Here is a 27,029-nt window from a genome sequence, read left to right on the forward strand (position 1 = left end):
AAACTATAAATCTGGCTTTTTTGCTATGAGTCAGTAGGCTTTGGAGAATGAACTGTGGAAAGTTTGGCGACACTTATAAAGGCTAAGTTGCAACATTTTAGGTGATATTAAGGCTGTTTTACTAAGTATTGTCAAATATTGCAAAATGCTAATGAAGAAAGTATGCTGGTTGCATTTAAAAAAACCAAGAAACTGGCTTTTTTCCATTTAATTTCTTTCAAATAATGAATAAAAATCGCTTATATTGCTTTGATTTTCTGGAATAACGTTCTTTTTGATCTATCGAAGTGAATGAAAAAGCAATCATTAACTTAGTTTTAAACAAAGCAGCTGCATTGGGTCAGACTTTAAAGAACAGGAGTAATTTCTGTTCCTGGCAAAATACCATATATAAAGGTTTTTCATTCAAAGTAAGAGAGGAAGTGTGTTGTTCCACTTCTCACCTCATGGCAATCATTTGAAGGCCCACAACCTCAGGTGAATGTTGTAGCTCATTATATTTTCACTTATCTGGATATGGAAGCAAGTGCATTGTTATGATCTGAGTAAATTAGCAGAATTTTGTTTGCCATGTCCTGCATAACCTAAGTAGACTTTAAATGAAATATTTTTAGAGCTGTTACCCACTGCTGCCAAATGCACCGTGGGGATGGTCCTCCAGTTATTTGGATTTTACTCTGGGGTTTTTTATGTGGGATGCCAATGCTCACAGTGCCAGTGAAGCAGGATATTGTCAAAATTGTATATTGGCTCAAAGTTTGGCAGTATCAATTGAAGGAAGCACATCATGCAAGGTTTGGTAAAACGACAGACAGCACACAGCTGAGAAGTGAAGCCTCGGGGAAGGTAGAAGCCACTTCTGACTTTGGAATGTTTGTACTCAGCTTTCCAAGTCTACAGGAATTTTAACCATTGCTTCTTAGGAAAACTCAGTGTTTTCAATGTATATTGTCCTGTTGAATCCTAAGATTCAGAATCCTTGAGAATGACCAGTCGTACTCAGCATGGAAAAGCTGAAATCTTTTTAGGACTTTTATCGCAGTAAGTTTATAAAGTTTTATTCCAGAACATAAAGATGAGTGGTGAGGTAGCTGACCATAAAAAGTCAAGCAGCTGAGACAACACTAACAGACATAATTTTTGCACATAGCTTAACTGTCTCCTTCTTTTTACACTCTCACTGAGCCTCAGACCAAGCAGCTCCTGGGCAGTGTAATCCTGGAGAACTCCTGGGTCAGTGTGACTGCTCTGAGGTGCTGGAATGACTTCAGTGTCTCCTCTCAGGCTGCTCAGCTTCTCCCAGGATTCTCTGGCCATCACAGTTCATGTACCAAGAGGATCAAGAAGTAACAGGCTTGTGGTGGGCCCAAAGGATGAACTCACATTTCTTCCAAAGCCAGATGTGTGTGACACGTCCGTGTGAAAAATGAGGCAGGATATGAGACACCAAAGTAGCTCTGAAGTTCCTCTTTCCAAAAAGTGCTCCTAATTGATGAGGGATGATAGACTGGGCAGGGCAGATATGTGCATCTGTTCAGTAAGTGTTTAAGGAGCTATGGAAACATTCTGCTAAAACTTGGATGTGCCAGTTGCAAAGTGTGATAGTCTGCCCTCCTTGCCAGGGCAACAATTTTACCACAGTGTGTGTGCCTGGTGTACAGAAGCTTTCAGAAACTGTAGCTCTTTTTTTTTTTTTTTTTTTCCTATTACTCTTCAGTAATTTTTTCCTAGTACTTAACTGTGAAAGGTCTGACTTCCATCCCCTTTCCTGGTTTTGTTTTCCGTGGTTGGATGTAGCACAAGCCCATACAAACAGGGGGCTGTACTGGCACAAAGTGTTAAACCCAAATCTATTTTGGATTTTAGTGTTTCAATTTCATGCTTTGCTGTTGACGTTGTGTATGGTTTTAAGATAGAATGATTATGAAATTTCGTATGCCAAGAGGATCAAGAAGCAACAGGCGAAACTGGTGGGCCTAAAAGATGAACTGACATTTCTCCCAGAACCAGATGTATGTCACACATTCATGTGAAAAATGAGGCAGGATATAAGACACCAACAGATCCTGACTTTTCCACGGCCAACTGCCAGAAATTGTCACGTAGCTGTATAATCTTCAAAAGACTGGACTTTGGCTGATGGCTGGTTCTTTCTACTCAAATTAGTGTCTTTAACTAGCATAAAAGATCTCAACATCTGAAAGCACTAAAACTGTGTTTTTGTTGTTTAGGGGAGGGGGGGGAAATGTATAAGCATGGCCAAATCTTCTCGAAGTTGGGAAAAATAATTACTTTAAGAAAGAAGCAAAAAGCTAGAATCCAAATTTTAACCCCAGCATATATAATGTATGGTTTTGGTTTTGTCCATGTGAAGACAGAGGTTAAAATGAAAATTATATTTGACTTTTAACTGCAGAGATGCTACTATGTATTAAATCTTTGTAGGCAGCTTCTTAAATGCTTCATTAAGGTATTAAAGTATATTTATTTGGCACAGGGTACTGCAGAATTGCTATCAGTGACCAAAGATGCTGAGGAGAAGAATAAATTGTTAGGTGATGCTTCACGATCTGGATTTCATAAATTGAGATTGAACAGGCTTTAAATAAATCATGTAATACAAAAAGCATCTTCCATAATTACCACGCTGAGAGGAGAGGTTGGTAGGTGCTGCAGAGCAGCCAGCAAAGTAATAAAAGCATTGAGCAGTTCTTTGCTGTTCTAAACAAAAGCAAATCTTTGGCAGTGTGGACAAACCCACAGTGTTTATGCAGGGCTTGCAGTGTGTGCAGTTTGGATGTTTTTCTGGGACTGTGTACACTGCACATTTAAGAAGCCTTATGGATCTGTAAAGATGTCAGACAGTTTGAATGGAACCTTTCAGAAAAAAAGCTTTATTGTTTTCTGTCTCCGTTTCCCTTTGTCATTGTGGGTAACATATCTAATTTGAAATCCATGCTCATAAAATGCTTATCTATAAAGGCAGGAGAACAAAAACATGCTGAAATGGATTTAAAGCTGTGATCTGATGTTTAATCAATTTTATTACTTGCATACTTCCCTCTTCCTCCTCGAACTACCACAAGTCAGTTGGTGGAGGACCAGGTTTGCTACCAAGCTGCCCAGGAGCTGCTGGTGCTTTAGAACTGCTCAGGTTTTACCTGTGTCCTGCTGCCAGGACAGCTCTTCACACTCAGCCTTGCCCCTCTAGGGAGGCTGTGAAAGGTAAATTGGAGGCATCTGGAAGCTCTGGTGTCTCTGCAGGAGGAGGGTTGGCTTTCTTTGTGTTCAAACCAGAGACAGTGGCATCACCCCTGACTCCTGAGGAACTGGGTGTTCCATATGTCAAAACTTGAGTTAGTCTTTCCTGCTGGGCAAAATGACTGCTCCAAAGCCCACCATCATTAGGGTGGAACCATCCTGTGCTGTCTAATCTGAGATCCCAGTCTGTGCCAGTGATGTCATCTTGTGTAAATGAGGGAAAGCAGTTTCTGTTAATAACTTTTGTCCCATGTCTTTTGAGAAATTATTCCAGTCAAAAAAAAAAGGGAATCCTGTAACCAGTATCTGACAAAGGAGTCTCTCTTACCTTCCCTTTTCAAGAAAATTTAGCATTCTTTCAAATGCTTGTCTGTGTGTTTACATTGTGAGGTTATCCAGCATGAGGAACCAGAATGTTTTGGGTGGGAGTATCCGACCAGGTGCTGTTGGTTTTATTCCTGGATTCTGACAGGACAATCCTGGAGAATGGAGCACTCTGTGCTGCAGAATCTTCCCAGTATTATTTGAGTCACTTCCATTCCTTTTCACTCTCCAGTCTGGGGTTTGTCCAAGGCTTCCCTTTCAGACAGTGTCTTTGAAAAATCCATGGCAAAGCTATGAATTTGTTTGGAGGGACTGTTTGGCTCAACCTGCATAGTAAAGTCTTACTACTTTGCTGAAGAATTGTATTGTTTTGGAGTGTGGGTCTTCAGTTTAAAGTGGCTATATTTTATTTACTGCTTCCTGTTATTATCAGTACTTTATCTGCATAGTTTTCTGAGCTTGATAACAATAGAGCAACACCCTCATGTAACAGCTTTCTAAATTCACAAGTTCCTTCATCAGATTATTGCACAGAGTTCCACAATTTGATGCTGATTCTGGCTCAGAACCAGAAGACCAGAGGAAGGCTCAGTCTCCTCTCTCAGCTGTCCTCTGGAGGGGTGTTCACTTACTCTTTCTACAGAGTGCAGAAATCATACTTATCAAAGAGATCTCCACTGAGGGCTGTTAAATACACTAAACCTTCATCCAGATGAGAAAAGGTGGGAAGCTGGCAGGGCTGTAGAGGAGAATCATACCTTCTTGCCCTCCATAATCTGCATGTTGGCACTGGTGGAGGTGGGATACAGAGCTGGCTGGACTCCAAGGCAGTTCAAGTACTGGGTGATTTCTGATTTTCATCTGCTGCAAGAAACTGAGCTGCCTATCATGTTTTCCAAATCTTACTCTGCCTCTGCTGAACTGGCTGACCACCATTTAGGTCTGAGGGATATGCTGTCCTTTCCATGGAGAGGACTGTGAGATGCTTTGGCAAGTTGTGCTGCTTTTTCCTGCCTGGAGCAGAGGTCCTTAATGGACTTCCAGCTGCCCTTCATCCCACTCTGGATATCTGAATTTCAAGAGCTGTCAAGTCACCAGTAAGGAATCCCTGTTTCCTGTAAGACTTGCTTAACAAAAACCCAGGCAAAAATCAGTAGCTTCCCTGAGGAATGTGACTGATAAGGAGAAGATAAAATAGTAGATGTGAATTTTATTTATTGTATATGATGGAAACTGCTATACAATATGCAAATAGTCTATTGCTGAGCTGTGTGATCAGTGCCTGAGTTAACATTTAGTATCACACAGGATAAAAAACAGTAGCAAGGGCAGGATAGCTCTTGGTGTATCTGTATGGAGGGTGTGTCTCTACAAATAAAAGAATAAAATAGATATGGACAGGCTGAGTGTGAATAGTGCACTTCAGTCAGTCATTGGGGAGGAATGCAAGTATTGTATCATATTGAGTCACATCTTGACTCAAGCTGATTGCTCACCTTTGTTAATTCTTGGAAGGAAAGAAGGAAGCTCATTAATTTTATATTGCTTTTGATTCAGTGTGATGTGCCGCTCTTGGCTCAAACAGCCAAAATAAATGTTCCCAAGATATGGCTCACATCCTTCACTTATCTGTCAATACTGTGCTCTGGCTGCTCTGGAAGATTTCACAGAGATGTATTTTTCTGATGCTACTTAACTGGCAGTAATTTAGAGAAATGTTAGTCATTTGTGTAAATGATACATCAGATATGCTCAGGAATGATTATTTTTCTTTTTTTACTTAAAAGAACTCTCTCTTTGCTGTTCCCACAATTCAGATAGGCAGTCAATAAAAAAATTGTTGTGAGAGGAGGAGAATTTGCAACTATTAGTCCAAAAAGTCATCCTTTTTGGAAAGGAATGTTGCAAGATGTCTAGTACATACATTTCCATGTAGAGTCAAGCTTCTCACAACAGTTCAGAATTGATGAAAATACTCAAATATGACCTCGTTTGTGCAGATACCCAGTTCACAGTCAATAATATATTCTATTATGTATACTAATTTTGCAGAAAATTTTACTTGATTTTGGCTGTAGTAGCGTCACCACAAGGCTGAGGTATTTACTCTGACTTTGAAATTAAAGAATTCATGTTATTTTTCAGAAGGGCAAAATAGCAAGTGTTTTGGGGGGACAATTTACTATAATCTTAACAATATGTATTCTAGTCATGGTTAGAACTTGATATGCTGTAATATAAATGTACAACACAGTAGGGCTGCAATATATATACACAGACACTTGTGTAACATCTGTGTCTCAGTAGCTCAAGATTAATTAGTGTTTACCTTCTCCTGGGAATGGGGGCTTGCAGGTAGAACTTGTTTATTTTTTGGGAGCCACAGTGGTTCAAGTGCAAGGACAGATCACGAGTGGGGTAAGACTGTGGTGAAAAAAACCCAGCATGAAACAGCTCCTAGGGGTGAAACCTGGGCATTCTGAGAGGTCCCCAGTCTGTGTTTTGCCTACAGAGAAAGTCAATCTCCTGTTTAGTGTCTTAATAAAGCTGTCTGTGGTTCTATTCCAAGTATTCCAGTAGAGTTTAAACCACATTGTTAAAAGGTCAGTTGTGTTTTCAGTGATGTTTCTAAAAATTGACTTATAGAAGTGTAAGGAAAAGCTTTAACACACACACAAAAATATATTTGGGGCTTTTTTGGAGGTGACTTCGTTGTTCTGTGGGCACTGGAGACTTGAAAAACAGTAAAGCTCAGCCCTGTCATGTGCTCTGATCGTTGTATTACCTCAAATGAGAGGCATCTGTGGTTTGGAACTTGATGGTGGGTTTTTTTTCCTTATATTAAAGCATTTAACTTTAGTTTTTATGGAAATTAGTCAAGCATGATTTCAAGCATTGAAAGATGTGTCTTTGCACACAGAGGAGCTGCTGTTTGATGTCAGTACAGGTTATATGCTTGGAAAGGGTTTATATTTCTTATGATGGTTTGAGGAAAAAAGTCAAAATTGCCTTGCCTTGTCTATTATCCTTTTAAAAATATGGCAAGCTGTCAGTTTGCCAAACAATTCTGCAATTGCTGCACTTGAAGTTTCAGGACTGAAAAAGTAGGTGCAGCTGAATTCAGGGAAGAAATCCACAGTCAGCTTGGTAAAACTCACTGCATGTATATCAGGTTTGATAACATGTGTTCCTGCACATCAGAAAGACACTCTTATTGGGACTGTACTTGATGTGAGTGGCACAGACAGACTTACATGGTAGCAATGTCATCCTTCTACTCTTGATAAGTAACCTTGCATGAGTGCAGGTCTTGTCCAAGCAATCTGGAGGTAAAATGGAAAGAGCAGGTAAAAAGTGCTGAGCAACTGGTGGTTTGTGTGTTCCCTGCACTACCTCCTGCTTTGAATTTCTACTGCACCATCTTTATTTAGCAAGGATTTTTTAAGCCTCTAGCAGTGGTAAATTAGTTCAAAGATTAATCCCTCCTGCTCTTTCTTGCCCATGAGTCAAGTGAATAAGAACTGTATTTCTTTGTGTTTATTTTTATGGGACTGCTGTTGAAATAAATTTTCAAGTGGTGCAGTAGCTGTCACTGTCTTACCCTTTGGGGACTATTCAGTGAATAAAGTAATGAGAAACCACTTATTCTTTGAAGATGTGTTGAGGTTGTATTTTCTAATTGGGTATGTGCATTTGGGAAAATGATAGTTTCCAATAACTGTTTATGTACTTTGGACTCCTACAGGGCACTAATACCCTCAGATTTCATAGTTTGCCCTGTCTGTAGCACATAATTATATAGTTATATATTACTCAGCCATTGCTGGACAGCCAAGCTCTTGGTTATTGCTGGTCCAAGAGTGAACTTTTTTATTTCTTTTGTAAACATTAAATAAAAAAATATAAAAGATCGGCCCCTCTTTTCCGAGGGAAGCCATTAGCAGCTCTGTCAATGGGCCTGCACAGGAGGAGTCCAAACACAGGAAAAGTGCAGGAGAGGCAAAGGGCAGCGAGCAAGAAAGCAGGATGCATGCTTCAGTGAGTGGGGTTTGGTTTGCATTAGTACATCTGAGCAGGGCTACAAAACAAAGAGGTTTATTTTAACAACATGAAAATAAACGAACCTGATTTCATCAAAAACATTTTCATAGCAGGTCACTGACCCACAAGAACTCGTGGAAAAACAAATTTGGGTCTTGTTTCTGTTGACAAGAGGTTCTGTAGCCACAGGATTCTCGAGCTTCTGAAAGCAGTGGTTACAAAGCCAGTGGAGTAAGGACACTTCCACTCCAGCGTAGCCGAAACTCAGTTGGAGTAGCTGATCAGCACTGGACATGACATCAGAGTTCTGAAACATTCTTCTTTCCTGTGGTTTGTTTGTTTGATTTTAGTAGGGTTTTTTATACTTGATGAAGACTTATGGGGGTATTTGCTTAAGCAAAACACTTAAGGATTTAGGAGTTGTTTCTTTCAGATCTGTAGGAAATACTCGAGTGTCTGTGTTACTGTTGGGTAAGAACTTCTGCATCAGTGGTCCAGAATTATTTGGATGAACTTTATTTAGCTTAAGTAATTTTATCAAAAGGGTTTTGCTTCTTTGAGCTTCCTCATATTAGAAGGATTATGCTGCTTGCCATCTCAGAAATACCATAAGTGTTGGCTGAATTTCATGCTGTCGAGCACAGCAATCCTTAAATAATCCTGTTCCTGAGTGGAACGATGATGAATTCAAAGTACTTAACCTCCTTTTGTTCTTGGAGAATACATGAATATGTTGATCTTGAAGCCTTTCTGTCCTTGATGAGATCAGTACAGTCTGGATTTTGCTTTTCCTCTACCATAACTCCCTTTTAACTGTGCCCATTGAACTACAGCTCCCTTCAAGCTGCAGGTTTCCTTCTACATAGAAAAGAATAAACTAATCCATTGTTGGCTTCTAGTTAACTGCATGTTAGTATTATGTTCTTAGTTGCTTAGAGATGATTTATTCTCTAGATCTTTCTCTTTGTCAAGGTGTTCTAGTATGAGTATACAAAGAAGAAGAGAGGATTCTGTTCTAGTAGAAGTATCCTGAGAAGAAAAGAGGATTATGGGGTTCATGCAGGTGTTATGGATAATTCCATTCACATTTTAATACTTGTGTTTGATAACTCTGAGTGGGGTGAGATGTAATGTAGTATATATTAAGAATACAGGAGATAAGTGGAAACTCTCAGGTTCTGAAGCACTTCAGAAAAACTGACCCCAGAATTTGATAACCTGCTGGGAAAGTGGCTCAGAGGTGATTATCACAGAAACTGGGTATGCTCAGTTTTTAGACAGGACAGATTTTTGTGTCTGGTTACCTGTGGCTTCCTAGTGAGATGTCCTTTGAGTTGTGATAGGGAATTCCCAGAGTCAAGAACTGCTTTTTCATTCTCAGATTGAAGCCAAGTGTACAGTGTGCTCTCTGTTCCACCAAATTATTTCCTTGTAGCCATTCCATTGGCTTTGAAAGGTGGGCCCTTTTTTAAGTATCCAGTTTGACTTCAGGGGAGAGATGCTCCTGCTGGCCTTCCTTTTTTAATAGCTCTGCTTGGCACATAGCCCCAGGGAGAAGGAGCACCCCAGTGCCATGGAGCATTCCTGACTATATATGGAGAGCGTGGTGAGCCAGGCCGGTATCGGGTTATTAAAACAGATCAAACAGGGACAGTTCTATATTTTCTGGTAAAAATTGCAATAAAAGTTGTACTTGTGAGTTTTATTCACTGCAATTTCTGACTTCTGGAAACGGTTAATTGGATTAATATAGACTTTTAAGACTTGTCAACAGGGGCAGCGTGGCTTGGAGACGTGCATGCTAAAATTTACCTCGTGCTTTCTTCCTAGGCTTTCAGCTCTGACCTGAGAGATGGCTCTCTGGTGTAAGAAAATGGTCTATTTTACAAAATAGACTATTTACAAAATGTCTATGTTACAAAAATTGATGAAGTATTAGAGGTGATGGACACTTAGGGATAGTCCAGTAAATAATGTTCCTTGGATCAAGTCTTGTTCTTTTCACATAGTCTGTGGAGTAAAAATAAAAAAGTAACCACTCGTTGTGTATTAGGGTTTTGAAGATAAAAAAGTTTGAAGATTTTGTGTGAATTCTTTATTTTTTCATCAGATTTGAAATAAGAGAACTTACTAAAAGCTTTGCAGAAACTGAGAAGCAGCTTCAGCAAAGAACACCTCTGTGTTTGAGGGTTTATTGATCAAGCTTTTTTAGATTTATTTGAATGATAGCTAAAAAAATTTTTAGTTCTCTTATGTTAAAATCTGCAAAAGGCAGATATAAAATGCTGTCCTGCATGAATGTAACTGAGTGGTTTTATAAAGATGCTACTGAGTTAAGAGGTTGGCCACATAGTTTGTGTGTCTTCTGGATTTATAGGATTTCCTTGCAGTTGTGTTGCCATTAAGAAACACTCTTGAGACTTGAGTCTCTATTCTCATCTTCACTGAAGTTGGTAGTTACACTTCTGTCCATTTCTCTACCCTGCAGGGATTGATCACACTTTTTAATGACATTTAGTGAATGTTATTAGGCCCCTTTTTTTGTTTCTTCGTGTTGGCTTTGGGAAAACATTGAAATTTAAACCCATTCCTAATACTTCTTTTGCCAATGTTTGTTCCTAGCCAGAGATCCTGTGTGTATAATGCTTATTAGTGGTTCTACCCTCCATCTTAATGTCAGATTTTTTCCTAGGAAGAGATCCTTAGGAAAAAAAAAAAGGAATGTTATGCTGAAAACTATCAAATGTTATAGACTCCCAGTGTGTGTGTGCTGCCACTTTGCACAGACACATAGTCTGCTTCTGGGAGAGGGGAGATAATCTTTCTCAGTCTAATGAGAAGTTACTAATAAAGGTTATTACTTCTGACAGCTTTGAAAATGTGAACCAGGACCACCCAGTCTGCTCAGTTTGGAATAAGGGATCTCGAGGTTGTAGCTCCTGTAAAGTTTTCCTTCAAAATATGGTCCCTTAGCAACTTCCAGTGGTATCTCTCACAGCTTTTGGAAAGGCTTCTGTAATAACATGTCACATGGATAGAGGGGTTCATTTATCCCACACCATAATCCTGTAATATGGTTGTCCTGGGCTTCCTCATAGCAACCTTATTGAAATTCCATTATATCTCGTCTGGCTTTATTTCCTAGGGTAGTAATATAAAGAGGTGATGACAGAAAGTAATGGATAAGGTTGGCTTTTTTAATGGGTGCTGCATCTTGACTGTTTTTCCTTACTGAGGGGAAGTGATACAAAGCAAAGAAGAAGTTACATTAATGAACACAACATATTTCTTGATGTTAATAGGATTTTCTGGTGAAAGCATTGAAGGCAGTTGGCTGTGCTCCTGCATTACTGCTTCCCAAGTCAGTGCAGTTAAAAGAGAAAACTCAGTTACTCCTTGGAGTTCAGGAACTCCTGTCTTTCTGGTTGAGTCTCCTGTTATGCATTAAGTAATTTTTACTGCTTCTTGGTCCCTCCCAAGCTTGTGATGTAACTGCTTCTCTTTTTAACTGGTAGAAACTCCTTCAACTGCATCATGTTCCCCGAGGCTGTTCTCCAAGGACAATGCCATGGAGCTCTTAACAACAAAGGAAAAAAAGCAAGCTTGCTCCTTGCCAAAAATGAGACCCAGATGTTTGGAGTGTGAAATAAAATAAATGACCAAATTGGGGAGTGATCCCAAAGTTACTTGGATAATTTCTGCATATTAAAGGCTGAAGTAGCAGGACTGTTCCTTTAAAGCTACCTATTTAAGAAATTTAAATGCACTGTAGTTTTGATTTTCTGTTGGAGAATGAGTTATGTAATAGGTAGCAATGTGAATATAGATTTTAAATCAAACTTTGAAGTAGTTGCACTTGTGTGGAAAGGAACTGAGTGCTACTTATTTCATGACAAATATGAGTAATTTTGATTTGGTAGTAAAGCTGTCGATGCTCAGTAGAAAAGCAGGCACAGGATTCAGAGGCTGATGGGTCTCACACACATTCATGGGGTTGAAACCAGATAATTGCTCTACTCAGAGACAATAAAGCTGACAGTTTGTCAGAGTCTGTGTATGAACCTAAATTTTTGGGTGGAATGTGTTCAGTAATATGCAAGTGTAGTATTAGTTAATATAATACTGCAAGGCATTTCAAATGAAAAGCAAAGTTGGGTATAAGGACCTTTTGCTGTGAGATTGTCTGGCAGGAGTCTGGTACTTTGCTTTTTCCTCATAGCCATGGAAATTTGGTGATTTCTACTCCTGCCTTCAATATTTGCAGTTTGCCTGAAGTTACTGATATTATGGCATTCAGAACTTTCAAATCAAGTCAGTGGCTTAAGGAGAAATTAAGTTGCATTGGGAAATTGCACAGTTTGCCAAGTTTGAATAAACAATACTTGCATTGCTTTTGCATTGATTTGGTATTGTCCCTGGGAAGGAGGTGAGTGCCCCTTGGGAATGTTGAAGAAGGAAATTTCTCATGGGCTTGGTGAGCATCCACTCACTGTAACCTTGGAGTAAAGGGGGTTTGGGTTTTCTTTGATTTGTTTCTTGCTCAAAACTCTTCTGCAGCTGTGAGAACAAGGTATGAAGCTGAAGATGCTCTGTCTCAGAATACTGGATACAGTTGTGTTTGGTGTGATCTGGTAATGTTGCTTCTCAGACCCACTCTGAGGTGTATTTGTACACCCTGTGTGCAGATGAATGAGAGAAGTCAAGAAGGATTGTTATTGCATTAAAGCTTTTTCAAATTTCCAAATTAATTGTATAAGGAATGCACAGGTCTCGGAGATTTTTAATGTTCTTTTTTACCTGTTCATTTGAATTCTGAAATTCTTCTGAACTTCCTGAAACCTTCCAGTGGTGCTAAAAGCCTTGAGAGGGAAGGGATATAAGGAAGGGATATCCTGCATGGGAGGGGTGTCACCCTGCCTGCTTCTTCAAGTGTATTCTTCTTTATAATTTGCTGTAGCAAAGAATCTGGTTTAAGATGTTCTTGAAAAAAGATTAAAATGGTTGTGAGCTGAGCAGTGTTCTAGTACTGGTTGTGCTTCCTTGTGCATCTTGTTCTTTTCCATCTGTGCTAATCATGCCTCTGATATGCTGATCATGCCTATGGTACAGGTTAGATTTAGTTTCTATTTGCTATTACTGTGAGTGGAGCCCCATGAGGCAGCAGCACCTGAACTGGATGTGACCCTTCCAAGTGTGTGAACATGAGGGATGCAGCTCAAGCCAGTACCCGCAGAAAGTTTCTCCTCTGAGGAGACATGACCTGGAAAACAAATTGAAAATTTCCCTACTGATACTGAGGGGTTTTGACTCAACCAGAAGACAAGAAAAGGAATAAAGCAAAAATACAGTAAATATTAAAATAACCTTTGTGAAATGAAGGTTTTTTCCTCCATTTGTTTCATGGAATATCCTGATTAAGATCTTCAGTTTACTTCTAGGCTGGTAGTGTTGTTTCTTTCCAACCTTCGTTGGTTGTTTCCTACTCTGTGTTTTAATAGTCAGGGGAATCTTAATAGTTAAGTTTCTCCCCTATCCCAGCTTCAGACAGAGGAAGGAATATGATTAGCCTGGTTGGAGCCAGGAAGGTAAGAATTTCACAGTTAATAACTTCTCCATTGTTTTTTTAAGGGCCCTTGATATTCTGTGATTGACACAGGGGTTGTTTCCCTCCATCCCTTTGCCTTCAGGACATAAAAACCCCCAGTTGGGCAGTAGGCTGAGGGAGGAAGGGGAAAACTGGCACTTGTTATATATAGGAGCCAAATCTTTTTGGGTGGGGAGAGGGAGTGTTTGTCCTGTGTTGAAACAGTGGGTTTGATGCTAAATGTGGCTGCTCTAAAGAAAACAATAATAAACCAGAGGACACTGTTGCATGGATGGGACTATTAAAGGTCACAAATTCTTTAAATCTGTATTTTAAGCCATTTGAATAATAAAGCAGGAAAATGCAGTTTGTGATATGATAAAGCTGAGAAGTACAGAAATTTATGTATTAGTTTTCTATGAAAATAGAAGTCAGCATCCAAAATAACTGGGAGAAAAGGGGCTTACTTAGAGGCATGGAAGGGCATAGGAGTTGGGACAGAGGGACTCTGGCTGAAGTAAAATAAGGAGCAAGTCCATATTTATAGACATGTAGGCACAGATACATGGATATGCATGTGCATATATATGTCTATATACACATCTGCACATATTCCTATCTCTTGGCTGCAGCTGGAGTTATGAATTTTTTGTGGTGGGCAAAGATATCATGCATATATATATATGATGTTATGAATATTATTATATATGACATCACACATTTTATAGAAGTGCTCCTCCAATACACCAGAATTTCATACATTGGCATTTAAACACTGCATTCCTCTAAGGTGATTAGAAGAGTGAAATCACTGCCATGCCTGGTTCTATATGAGGGATTTTGAGAGGATGAAACTGTCTGGCATCCAAATTTAAATAAACTCTAGATAAGTTTATACCCTAGACTGAATTTTTCACTTTTCTAAGCAATCTTGGTTTTAAAAGTGCGCCAGCAATTTGTAATAATTTCAGAAAAAGCAGTTTTTCACTTCTGCAGTGAATTCCTGCATACAGAAGTATGAGCTTTTAGCTTTTAACATTTACAGCTCCCTAAACACCTTCCAGCAGAATCACAGGTGAATATGAGCCTGTCCCAGTGTGTTGGTTTCACGGATGCCTTGGAGGTGACATATGGACTCCTGGAATCCCATTGCTTACACACCAAGAACTATTGTGTGCAGCTGGTGCCTGGTCAGTTTTTTTGGGTCACTTCTGGGGACCTGAGGAGCAGAGTAACAAACCAGAGTATGGCAAGTTCTATTTGCCTTGCACAGGAGTGGTTAAAGCAGCCTGGAAGGTGGGGGGAGTTGCAGTGTGTGGAGGTTGTTGACTGTGTAGCCAGCATGTGTCTAATCAGACTTAATAAATCTGACTCAGTGCAGGTATTGCCAGAGCTGATATGACTCCTGGAGAGCCTCTCTGCACAGTTCTGCAGCTTCCAGGAGGCTTTATTAGTCTGGACTCCATGCTGGGCACATCCAGGGCTGCTTCTGATCCAGCACTGGAGCTGATCTGTCCTGTGGCACAGGGTGATTAGGGATCATCCTGCCCAGCACTCCTGATTCCCGGAATACTTTGCAGGTTTTACGAGCTGTAAAACATCCAGTGCAAAATGCATGGGAGACTCAGCAGCTGCCTTCTCATCCAGCAGTCCCAGGTCAAATAATCTGGAGCAGATCCTGCCTGGCTCTGTGCCCCAGATTCCCTCCTGGCCCCGGCTGTACCTGGGGTGGTGCTGGCTGTGCACACACACGGACTGGTTGCAGCATCCAAAATAACCAGTGTGAGGGAAGAGGCCACTTCCAAGTTTTTATGTTGCAGTGTGCTGAGTCCCAGGTGGCATTCCCAGTCTGAACAATCCCAACGATTTAGTGTGACAGAATTTGTCTGATTTCGCTCATGAGAAAATATAAGTGATAATTTTTTAATTCTAGTCCACTATTCAGATTCACAGAGACATGTCCTTCCTTCATGATATAACCACTTACAGTTGCAAAAGTGACTCTGATTTAAATTCAACTTCCAGGTATCATATATTGCTGTTTCTATTTTAAGTCCCTAATCTAAAATCAGGAATATCTATATTTGTTGATAAAGTGCCGTCCCAAGAACAACGTCCACAAAATCATTTTACAGGATTTTAGCTCATTTGGTGTATGAACTTTTTGCAGACCATTTTTGTTTCACTGTTGTAATATAAGGCTTCACCATTTCCAAGGTGCTTGTTATGAAATCAGAAATACTGCTGTGATTAAAATTGAACACCTGACAGGATTAAGATTTAGGCAATAACGTGATGGTGAAAAGCTCTTGTTAGGAACTATTGTTAGGCTCGTGTTAGGAGCTATCCCACTGCATTTCATCTGTGTTTGGCACTTCTTTGTCAAACTGGAGGAAACTGCTTATAAATGACCATTCAGAGCATTTGGTCTTTTCATTAAATAATCTTTGTCTGTGTCTCTTTTTTGGAATTTAAAAACATCCTGTCTGGTACTTTGATACTTCAGTATTGAGGACTTTCTTAATGGCCTCTCTCTCAAGCCCAGGAAGAGAAATAAGAGGTGTAACTGGGACTTTTTTTTTTTCCTAGGCTATTGGTGGCTTTCTGGCACATAATAAATATAAGCATGTTAGATGTATCCTATGGCAAGTATGTCTGAGTTTCTATGAGGTGATCTAGTCTTATATTTTGGTTATTTACAACTGTAATACAGTAGGTGATGTGCAAAAGAAACAACCCCCTGTTCGTTCTCTGAGTTCCCCTAAGAATCCAACTATGAATCAAATGACTTTGGGTAGAAATTTCAACTTGAAATAAATCTTAGGAAGTGGTGGAAGGTCTTTTGGAGAGTGCCATAGCTTAAACCTGGACATCAGTAGCCATGGACTCTTCAAATGTTTCTTGTTACCTTAATTTACTTTTTTATGGCATAGTCACACAGCTTTGCCTTAAAGCTTCAAACTCTGGTTTGGGGCAGAAATGTTGTGTACCTACAGTGTGTGGAGGATGCACCATGTGCAGGAGCACTAACCAGGGCTGCTGGGTTATTCTGAAAATCAAGTTTATGTGAATTAAAGCAAAGCAAGGATGCCCTGACCTTGACACACAGGTTCAGTTTGCTCACTGCTGCAGTGTAAAAAGACCTTAATTTTTAACAATATAATGTGAAAAATATTAAATAAATTTAGACCCATATGAAAATTTTAGTGCTAGTGAAGAGCAGGTCCCAATGTGAGCTTTGCAAAAGTGTCCTTGTTTGGACTTTACTTCATGTAAGGTTTGAAAGAAAATCAATACTTTTGACTGGATGAAATCTTCAAACACTTAGGACAATTTAGAAGGGCAGCTGAGAATTTGTTCCATCACAGGTAGGTTAGTGTTGGGCCATATAAATAATAGGAAATAATTTAAATGTTTAATATTCTGGATTGATATGATTGTAAGTTAGGGAGAAAGAATTTGATGTTAAGGTTTGGTTTTTTTTCTGTAAGGTATTCATGCCACTGCAAGTTGTAAATGTTTGACTTCTCAGGTTGCAAACTTTCTAACCTTGAGAATAAAATTTTTTGTTAGTACGGATATTGTCTGCTTGTTGGTGTAAAACCTCCTGTTCTAGAAACTTAATCTGATTTTCATTAGTTTCTTTGGCTTAAAACAATAAGGACAAACTCAGCATTTGTGAAATCCTTGCAAGCAGAGCAAAGAATATTCTTAAAACATATTCCTTGGGTCTGAGATAAGTCAGATGACTTTGGGTTGACAGTGGGTGACTGTGTGTACATTGTGAGATCTGAAGTGACAGTCAGCCACAGGAATAAATATTGGACCATGTGTGGAATAGATTCATTTCACTGATAGTAGTTTTCATTCTGATTGCTAAATAAGTTGAATGTGTTGAGTGTTTCTCAATAACTGGTGGATGAGGATGGAGCTGAGGAGTGCTAAGCCCTACATTATCATAAGTATTTTTCTTCCTTATGTTTCATCCTGTTACTCTAGAAGATAAACATGCTTAGCTGAAGTAATGAATTTGATGAGGGTTAAGTAGAACATTACCATCGAACTTGAATTAAATAAGATGAAGATTAAGTTTATTTAGGTATAAAATTGTGAAATGTCACATGGATGTAAGCAAATCCAGTTTTACATCTTCCCATTTCCTTTCCCAAATGCAAAGTAGTGCTTAGTATCTCTCATGTTCTTGTTTAGAGTTTTATTTACTGTTTTCTTCATTTATCTGAGCAGTGAAATTGGGGAGTTGGTAAAAGCACTAGCAAATAACCCATATTTGTCTCTGCTGAAGGCAGCATGTGGTGTGTGTGATGCACAGGCTCTGGGAGCAGGATTGCAGGAGCAGCCTTTGATCTGTTCTAGGTGTCAGAAAGAGAAGTTAATACTCCTCTTTCCTCCCATCACCCCTTTATCTTGCAAGACGCATTCATATGGTAGCCATGTGAAATCTCTGCCATGTGAAACCCCACAACATTAGTTTGATCTCTGAGGAAGGGCTTTCAGTTCCAAAAATTCTTGAATTCTGATAGTGAGATTACTCAGTGTGCAGGAAAACTGGAAACCAGATATTGGGTGCAAAGTAGCAGTAGATTTATGAAAGTTCCAGGTGTCTTTTGGAGATCAAAACTTCAGCAAAAAAAAAATAGATCTTCTATCCAAGTTAACTTGTCAGGTAGATTGGGAACAAAGGGGGCATAAAGACAGGCTCATAAATGAATTTACAGGACGCAGCTTCCTGTTTAGAACAGGGAGCTATGTGTGATTAGTTCAGGTCCACTTCATTAGGATAAAGCAAGAGACTGTTTTTATTGTCAAACAACAGAAAAAGGGTTGAAGAAAAAGATTGTGTCTTACAAGTAGAACTGCTTTTGGATTTCACGGGGCTGTCACGCCTTTCAGGGAGAGGAGGCTCGTGCTTTTTATAGCTACTGGGCTGGAATAGCTTGTAACAGTTGTTTTCTGAAAACTGGCAAGTTGTCATCAGTGTAAAACTTTGAGTAAAAGGGACTAATGTGCACACATTAATCTGTTCTCTAAAATGTTCCTGGAAGAATCTTCCAGATTAATATTCTATTTCAAGTCACCACACAGTGGTCTGGTTACCCATATGTTCCTGTGTTCTACAAGAGTGCTCCTGTTTGCAAAGTGAAGTTTCAAGGAAGTCCTTCAAAAAAAGAATAATAATTGTTTATACTGTAGAAATAACAGCCAAGCTGGGAATAATCTTGGTTGGTTAAGGTACTGTTTTTCTGTGCCTGTATTTTTAGAAGGGGAGAGAGAAAATCCAGGTACCTGCTGGTAGCTGTTCCTAGAACAGTGTGAGCTGAGTGTGTGATTCACTGGCACCCAGAGGGAAACTGAAAAAACTATATTTGTGTACTTATCCATATAAAAACAGTCAGACTTCGTGGTGACTGTTCCTTGACTCTGTAACTCACAGACGTGGGCAGGTGATGTGCAGGTGACACAATCACTTTGGTTCCTGTGTGCACGATGCATCCTGTGCAGAGTTCACAGCATGTACAGTGTGAGCTTCATGTTTATGTATCATAGAATAAACTTCTTAAACTGGCAGATAATCTAATTTTTTTTTTAATTCTAATTGTTACTTTTTAGGCGTTTGAACAAGAATAAATTGCAAGTCCTTCCAGAGCTGCTTTTTCAGAACACACAGAAGTTAACTAGACTGTAAGTATAATCTGATTTATTTTTCTATTGTGTGTCCCTTGCTTTACAGATTTCCATGGTTGTGTTTTGACTGTGGTGAGAGGTTTAATTTCTGTGATATTGAACTGCTAGTTGGTAAGGGTTTTTTAAGGGTGTGTTTGCATGTGTGTAGTGGTAATTGGATAGAGCATAAATATCAGAGGGAAGAGAAACCACAAAATTTTTCTGTTTCTCATATGTTCACCATGATGACATCAAGGTGACTGATTTTCAACTCTCTATGTAGGTTTATAGAAACCATGAAATGTGGCAGCTTCTCATATCCAGTACAGTCTAGATGTCCACAAAGAGAGACTGCATATTCTTATTTTAAAATAATGCACAATTAGATTTATTTATTTTTTTTAGCTTAAAAAATTATCATTTTTTTTAATTAAGTCAAGGCATTGTCAGGCAGACCAGCCAAGTCTTGTCAGTCAGGAAGATGACTAAGTATGGAGAGGTAAAGAATTTTTTTTTCCTTGAAATATAAAAACTGTGCTCTAAGATGATTAGATGGTATCATGTCAACAGCAGAGAAGGCTAACATGAGCTTGGAATTATTTCTTTTTGGTGGGAGGAGGGAGAGGTGGTGTTAGCACAATGACTGGATGATTTTTTAAATATATCCTTAAAAAGTGTATGAAAATAAAATGGATGATGAGGTGCCTGCATGGTTACTTATCAAGAAAAGAATCATCTGCCTTTCTAAAGGAGTTGTCAAAAGCTGCTTGACACTGGTTTTTGGATCCTGACAAAGTTAAACTCATGATCCACACTGGCTTTTTGAAAGATATTCTAGATAATGAAACTGTTCTTTTAATGCTTGGGTTTGTTTATGGCAGATCAGATACTGAGATTTGTGATTTGGTCAGTGAAATTGTGAAGTTACTACTCGTTGTTGGTTGAAAAGTTGCTCCGTTCATGTGGAGTTTTCATAAGTGTTTAAATACCTCTATCTGCAACCAAACCAACCATTTGGGCAGTGCAGTAAATTTTTCTTCCTGTGGACATACAAACCACGTGGTGCTAGTGCAGATGAATTGTGGAGCCATGACTATTTAAAGAGGAGAGTTGGAGAGCGTTGTGCAGCGAGTGGTACTGATAGTTTGGAGAATTTCCATAATGAACTTTTGGTGTCGTCCAAACTTGCTCATGAAAAGCTGTACAAGTAATTCAATGGCATTGTGCTGCAGATTAAAAAAAGGTATAAAAACATCAATAATTATAAACCATAGCTGTCTTTTAGTCTTTAAAATTATTGCAAAATCTTTGTTGGACTTGTTTTGCAAGCTTTGTCGTGACTATTGAATGCCCTAGAATATATTTGCTCGGGCTGAACAATTGTGTTGTATTTCCTAAAGTTCTTTGCGTGGTTTTGAAATGTTGTATCAGAACTCCTCTTGAGTGTAACATTGAGCTGGTACTTGCAGATATCTTTGTCTGGTCTCTGGAAGGTGCCAGTTGTATTTATTTCTTAGAAGAGCTGGTTCATGTGGGTTGGTCGTCTGTGGAAATGGTGATGCTTTCGAGATAAAAAACTTTCAGAGAGTTTACCTGTATCACTACAAATTGCAGTTTAACATGTTGAAAATCCCTCTGCGTGGCTATCATGAGGCTGAAAGAACTTTCTGGTAGTTTGTGGTTTGGTGGAAGGTGGGGTGTGTTGATAACTTGTGCCTCGCACAAAGGAACAAACAGAAAATAGCAGAGGTTTTCCAATACCAGAGAGTGTATTTTTTAGTAGATCATATAACCCTGATACATGATAGTCCTTAACAGCAAGGAAAATCATTTTGCTTTTAGAATATGAAGATTGTAATAAAATTACACAGACTAGAATGATTAATCTGAATGCTGTGTTCTGTAATGCCTCCCAACGGATGCTGTCGGAACATTTGTCTTTATTCACTGACGTTCACTCAAAGTCTTGCTTACTGTTTAATAGTGCATTAGATAGATCACTTTAACACTGTTTGTCAGAAGAAACTTGCTTTTTCTTTTGAAGATACAAGTGTTATATAAATACAGTGTGCATTTTAAGTAAATAAATCTTAGCTAAGTGAACTCGTAGAGTCCCAAGTGTGGTTTGGTTTTATGTTTTGCAGTCATGGGATGAGAATGAGAATTTTTTTCCTACTATAACTTGTAAAAATACACACACTCACACATATATATGGTTGCTTTCTATTATTTTGTGTTACTGTCGTGGTCCTACTGCTGGAGAGTCAGAGTTGTTCTTTCTGTTATGAAGTGTCTGAAATTCAGCAGTGCCACTCTGTTCACAAATGGGTAAAATGCTCCAGTGAAGAGGTTTTGGTGCTTACATTCCTCTCCCAGCTGCTCTGCCCCAGCCTTTCAAGAAGAAAGCATAGCTGAGAAAGTGATGAAAGGGAATAAAAGTAGTGAAGCAAAGACAGACCGATGCAGAGGTGATGGAGATTTTGTGGGATTTATGAGGAGTGAATGAAAATGAACATTAAAAAGTGTAGATAATGCTGATCTTAATTTTAATTGTCCATGCTAAAACTGTATTATTTCTGCTGATGTATTTTCAAACTCTTGACTGTGCGTTACTATTAGTCCATTATTTTATTCTTAATAATTACAATCCTCATAAAGTAGAAAGTCTAAAATTGAGTATTTTAATTGTGGAAGCTTGCTACACCTCAAATGATGCAAAATTTTAGGAACTAAATATTACTGTGCAATGTGTCCAAACTGTAAATTTTGGATAGTCTTGTCCACATGGATGTGTAGGAAATACAGATGAATTCTGTGATTCTTACAGCTGCTCTCTTCAGCAGGATTGCAGTGAATGTAACACCCTATGGGTTTGTTAATGAAATACAAGCTTGATTTGATTTTATTTTTTAAATGCAAAACTGAACAGAAAGATGACATTTTAACTTTGGTAACTTGATAAGAGTTTAAAAGTTGAGCATATTTATTAGCATGAAGAGAAATTGGTGGAGGTGGAGTGACTGACCTGCTTAAACATGCAGGAATTTTGTGTGCTGGAGGGTTTCAAGGAAGACCTGTTAATGTTTCAGGAGTAGTTAAAGCTTGCAAAACTAACTGAAGACTTTCCTCAGTGTTCTGTCAACTGGGCTGAAATCTTCCTTGGGGTTTTTTGGAGGAACCAACTTTATTTATGTGGTTCAGTAGCAGCAGAATCTCTTCAGCCTTGTTGCTGCTGGAAATCACAGCGTAGGACATTGTTTCTTGTCAGTGATGTGGTTAAAAAGCTGGAGAACAAACCTGTTGGGTTCTTGTGCTGTTTCATACACACAGAGTTTGGAAGAGCAGTGCTGGTGTCCCTGATGGTTTCCTTGTGTGCCACCATAGCACCCTTGGCTCAGGGCATGGGGCATTTCCACTGAAATGCAGCCTTTTTGATAACTAATGAGTTTGAATTTAGAATGCTGCTCAGATTCTAACTGCTCCCTCAACCTTCACTTCACCTCCAGGTACCTTTGCCTTTTTTCTCCAAGCCTCTCCCAAAATACTGAGCTTCAGGATATCCTTGTATCTTTTACAGTGCTGGACAGACTTCGTTGTCACATCTGGTTGTTATTAGAAGCAGGAATATATATAGTGAAATAAACCTGAAGTGGAATGTGAAATGTCCCACAAAACGAGTTTCTCATAAGGTTTTTGAGCCTTTTCTCCTAGAAAGATTTGGCTTGGAGACTCATGGATTTTGTTTGCTTTGGTTTAGATAAGAGTTTTAAGTTTAAGTTGGATGAACCCTTGATTGGGTTCTCTGGTGGAAATGTTTCTCATTGCTCTGTTGCCTTGACTGCCTGGGTTTTAAAGCTTCTTAACTGTTTTATCTGGGATAATTATCTAATAATTCAAACTGCAGGCACTTTTAATGAGAGAACTGAATCAAGGAAAAGGCATTTTTAATAAATCGAGTATTAGAAACAAGAAAGATATTTTTTTTTAACAGTTTCAGATATTTACTGATATCTAGTCATAAAGTAAAAGGTATTATTAATACAAGTGATGAGAACATATAGTAAAATGAAACATGTAATTTAACAGCTATAAACCCAGGTTTTGATTCCAAGGTAATTACTTTCTAATATCCAAAACAACCAATGAAATTTATTAGCCAAGTTTGTAAACAAAACTTTGTGAGTGCTGGAATCCTTCGTATCCTTTGTGTGCACAGCTGGTGTATAAAATGATTGTAGTGCATCTGCTTTTCACTAAAAAGCAAGGATGCTAGTAGTCCATGAGATACTTATGTATCTTTAAAAACAAAACAAAAGGGGGAAACAGGCCCATTCCCCCACAAACACCCCCTTATATAGGAATATATTGATTTCTCTGTTGAAGCCTCCCTACCTCAACCAGCTGCTAAGTAGTCAAGGTAAAGCTCCTTTGTGTGGGTGAAAAAAACACTCTTAGAAGTGCTCTAAACTCAAGTCCTGTAGTGATGCCTCCATGAATTTATAGCCACAGACCATTTGGTGGGTCTCTTCACTTTTAATGAGCTGTCTGAGTTGTCACTTGACTAAATAAACCAGGCTCTGGAGACTGAGATACTGAGATTTGATACCAGAAGTATCAGGTTCGTGGAAGCATCCATTAGGCTCTGAAATTGTGTAGTTTTTAGGGTAGTATCAGAATTCAGATTTCATATCAAGGTTGGACCTTGTAGTGTGGGAGCAGAGCCCTGTGATCCTGAACTCTGAGACAAAACAGGTTCATGGCTGTGTGTCCATAATACCTTTAAAATCTCATGGTGCTTAAACTTTCTAGTTATGGTGTCCCAACGTTTTATCATGTTCATCTCTAATTGTTACTGAAGTAGCAAGATCAGCAAAGTGGAGATGTAGATCAGTTACTTGTTCCAATAAAATGGGATGGCCTCTTAGTATCAGGTACAGCCACTGTGTAATAAGTTGCTTGTTTTTAACACAATGTCAATATTTGTAGCACTGTGAGATTTGTCAAAGCTGGATCGGTGGGATGCCTGTTTCTTGCACAGTGGAATGTTTTGAAAGCTGATTGATGGATGGGTAAAATAGTGAGTCAGTACTTGTAGCACTCTGTATGAATTCTCTGAGTAGCCTTAAAAAGAGGCAATATTCAATTTTAACAGACTCACAGAAGGCTGAGGTTGTGTGCTGGGTTGACCCTGGCTGGGTGCTGGTGCCCACCAAAGCTGCTCTAGCATTGCTCTCCTCAGTTGCAAAGGGGTGAGAGTCTAGGGAATGGCTTGTGGGGAGAGAGAAGGGCAGGAGAGGTCCCTCACCAGTCACCATCATGGGCAAAACTTGACCTGACTGTAGGGATGTCACTTTATTACCAATCCAATCAGAGCAGGGGAATGAGAAATGAAACTAAATCTTAAAACACCTTCCCCTACTCCTTTCTTCTTCCTGGGTTTAACTTTCTGAATTGTCTCCCTGCTCCCCCCCAGCAGTGCAGGGGCACAGGGAATGGGGGTTACAGTCAGTTCATCACATGCTGTCTCTCCTGCTCCTTCCTCCTCTGGGGAAGGGCTCCTCACACTCTTCCCCTGCTCCAGCCTGGGCTCCTCTCCCCATGGGGCTGCAAGTCCTGCCTGGCCCCTGTTCCTGCTTCCCACAGGATCACAGCCTCCTTTGGGCACCCATCTGCTCCACCCTGGAGCTCCCTGGGCTGCAGGAGGACAGCCTGTCTCACCTGGGCTGCACCTTCCAATCTCTTAATTGGAAATTCGTGTTTCCCAGGGAGATGTCAGTGGCTATCAATGACTCTTTTGCTTTTTCAAGTGCTACTCACACATTTAATTGAATCATTGAACCAAACTGGAAAGTGAAACCTGTCACTTTTCCTTTAAATTAATGATTGTCAGGAACTACCTGACATCAACCTCCTTATAGAACTGCTGTTTTTGGAAGGATGAGAGAGGGTAGCATGTGGAACTTCATGAACTTGCACTGATCCACTGTCATTTGTAATGAAGTTTAAATTGCCTTTTATCTGATAACATTTAATTTGCTTTTAAAATGTTTTCATCCTGAAATAAGAAAAATTATTCTTCCTGAAATAAGAAAAATCTCCTCTGTGCTTTATGGCCACAGCTGTGCATTGTGATGGATCATCTGAGTTTTCTAGTTTGGTGTGCAGCAAATGCACATCATAGCTAATAAGGTGTGTGTGTTCTGTAAAACAGGCAAATAACTAAATGTAACTATGATATCTGGAGGAGCACCAGGAAACAGGGAATATGGGGGTTATCAGTAATTTTTAAGGGGATATTACAATCAAGAAAGCACATCTACACAAACATACACAAAATATACCAAATATTGCTGAAGAATTTGCAGGGAAAGTTTTATTATTTAATAATACCTTCACTGCTTAATTTTTCTTGAGCTAGGTGTTAAAACCACATTAAAACTGCCTAGAAACAATGGTTTATCCTGTCATTCATACACTTTGGAGATGTTGGTGAGAATTGTGTGTTGCTGCGTGGATTTGCACGCTTCAAAGCAATTTTAGTGATAAACTTATTAGACACTGAAAACCCATGTGGTATGTTTAATTGTTAGTCACGTTGGCTTTTAGTTTTATTTCAATGCATTACAATTTTCCATCTCTTTTCTTGACTTGCCTGCTTCCTCATGTTACTGCTTGTGCAGTGTGTGTGTGTGTGTGTTTGATTTTGTGTGAGTAGTTTCTTTAGATGATTCCTAGTAAGAATAGCTGGAACTACTTAGTTATATCTTTACTTATGAGATTGCCCTGGTTAAACATAAATATACAGGTTTTCTTACCTCTGCTGTGTGATGTTGTTCCATTGTGCTGTGCTGCAGCCAGGGGTTGGTCTGGGTAAGTCAGCATGTCCCGGCTGGAGTTTGAGGAGTGTGGTGTGTGTCAGATTTTACCAATGTCTGCTTTCCTTTGAGTGCCTTTATAAGATGTTTATTGTAGCCAGGGGGTTGTTGCACATGGGTATGCTTTGCCAAGGATTTGCTGCTGAAAACCTTATCAGAAGCGTTGCTTGTAAACCCTCCTTCCCAACCTGCTCCTCAGCAGGCACAGAGTATCAAATCATGACTCTTGATCAAATTCAGCCTCTTTTCTCCTGGGGATGTCATCAGGAGCTGTGTTTGGAAAAGCAACCAGATCATAAATTTTCTTGGTGTCCTCTTTATTTCTCTGTTTGTTCTCTTTCTAGCAAGCAAGCTCTCCCGGGTTGCTGCCTCAGAGCTCCATTATCGTTTCCCATTAAAGCAGGATCCCGACAATTCAATTGTTACAGGAGTTTGAGTTACACTGTTGCCATGACAGAAGAGCATGGGCTTGTAACAGGGTGTTTTTGTGGTTTTATCCACATCCAGTAATTGTAGTTTTACTGTGTATAGATCACAGCAGGTCTTTTTAGAAGACAGTAAATAATTACAATAAGTGTTTGCTGGTCTCTGGGGTGCACTTCTGGCTTGAGAAAGATGTGCATTAGGTCAGAAACTTGTGCTGCAGATAGCTGGATGACATTTACACCATTTATCAAGCTGAAGGCATTCTAGATGATCTTTTGGGCTCTGGTTGTAAATAATGTACGTAACCATTTTTTTTTTTAAATGGAAATACCAGTTTTATTTGAAGAGTCTAAGGATTTTTTTTTTCTGTTCAAATTAGTCCAGAAGAACAATTAAAAAATATAACAAAAGATTTATTATTATAAATATTGTGAGAGTAGAAAACAAAAGAAAACATATTGAAAAGCCAGAAGGCTTCCTCCTCAGTGCTGCTTTTCCCACGTGTAAAATTGGTTATTTGAAATGATAGTGTGCAGATGTCTTATTTCCCCTCTTAGGGGAAACAGGCACGATTGGGAAAGAAAGGGTGTTCTTTGCAAAAATTACTGCTGGGTTTCAGTGACGTCTTTCTTCTAAGAAGGTTCTTATTGCCAACTTCTGTGATCAGGTCATCTTATTACAAAGCTATTTAAGGGAGTTTGTGGCAAAGGATTATACATTTCGAGAAGAAATGCCACACATGCAGATTAAGCATAAGTCTGCCTTGGAAATAAGTTTTTTTTACTCTGTTAACTCAGTAATTACTGCCTTGCATTTCTACTGCTTTTTCCTGTGCT

At 39.2% G+C, this 27,029-nt stretch overlaps 1 protein-coding gene across 3 annotated transcripts in view; it reads left to right on the plus strand.

Moving 5' to 3' along the window:
• The window catches only part of SLIT3 (slit guidance ligand 3), a 477,653-nt gene that overhangs the window by 25,825 nt on the left and 424,799 nt on the right, over positions 1-27,029 (plus strand). For all 3 annotated transcript variants that reach the window (XM_051793681.1, XM_051793682.1, XM_051793683.1), the window contains one exon: positions 18,839-18,910. In XM_051793681.1, coding sequence (XP_051649641.1) covers positions 18,839-18,910 — 72 coding nt within the window. The remainder of the gene's footprint in view (positions 1-18,838; positions 18,911-27,029) is intronic.

Source organism: Manacus candei, unplaced genomic scaffold (genome assembly GCF_025592945.1).
Source record: "Manacus candei isolate 608988 ecotype Guabito, Panama unplaced genomic scaffold, ASM2559294v1 h1tg000037l, whole genome shotgun sequence".
NCBI classification, from domain to species: domain Eukaryota; kingdom Metazoa; phylum Chordata; class Aves; order Passeriformes; family Pipridae; genus Manacus; species Manacus candei.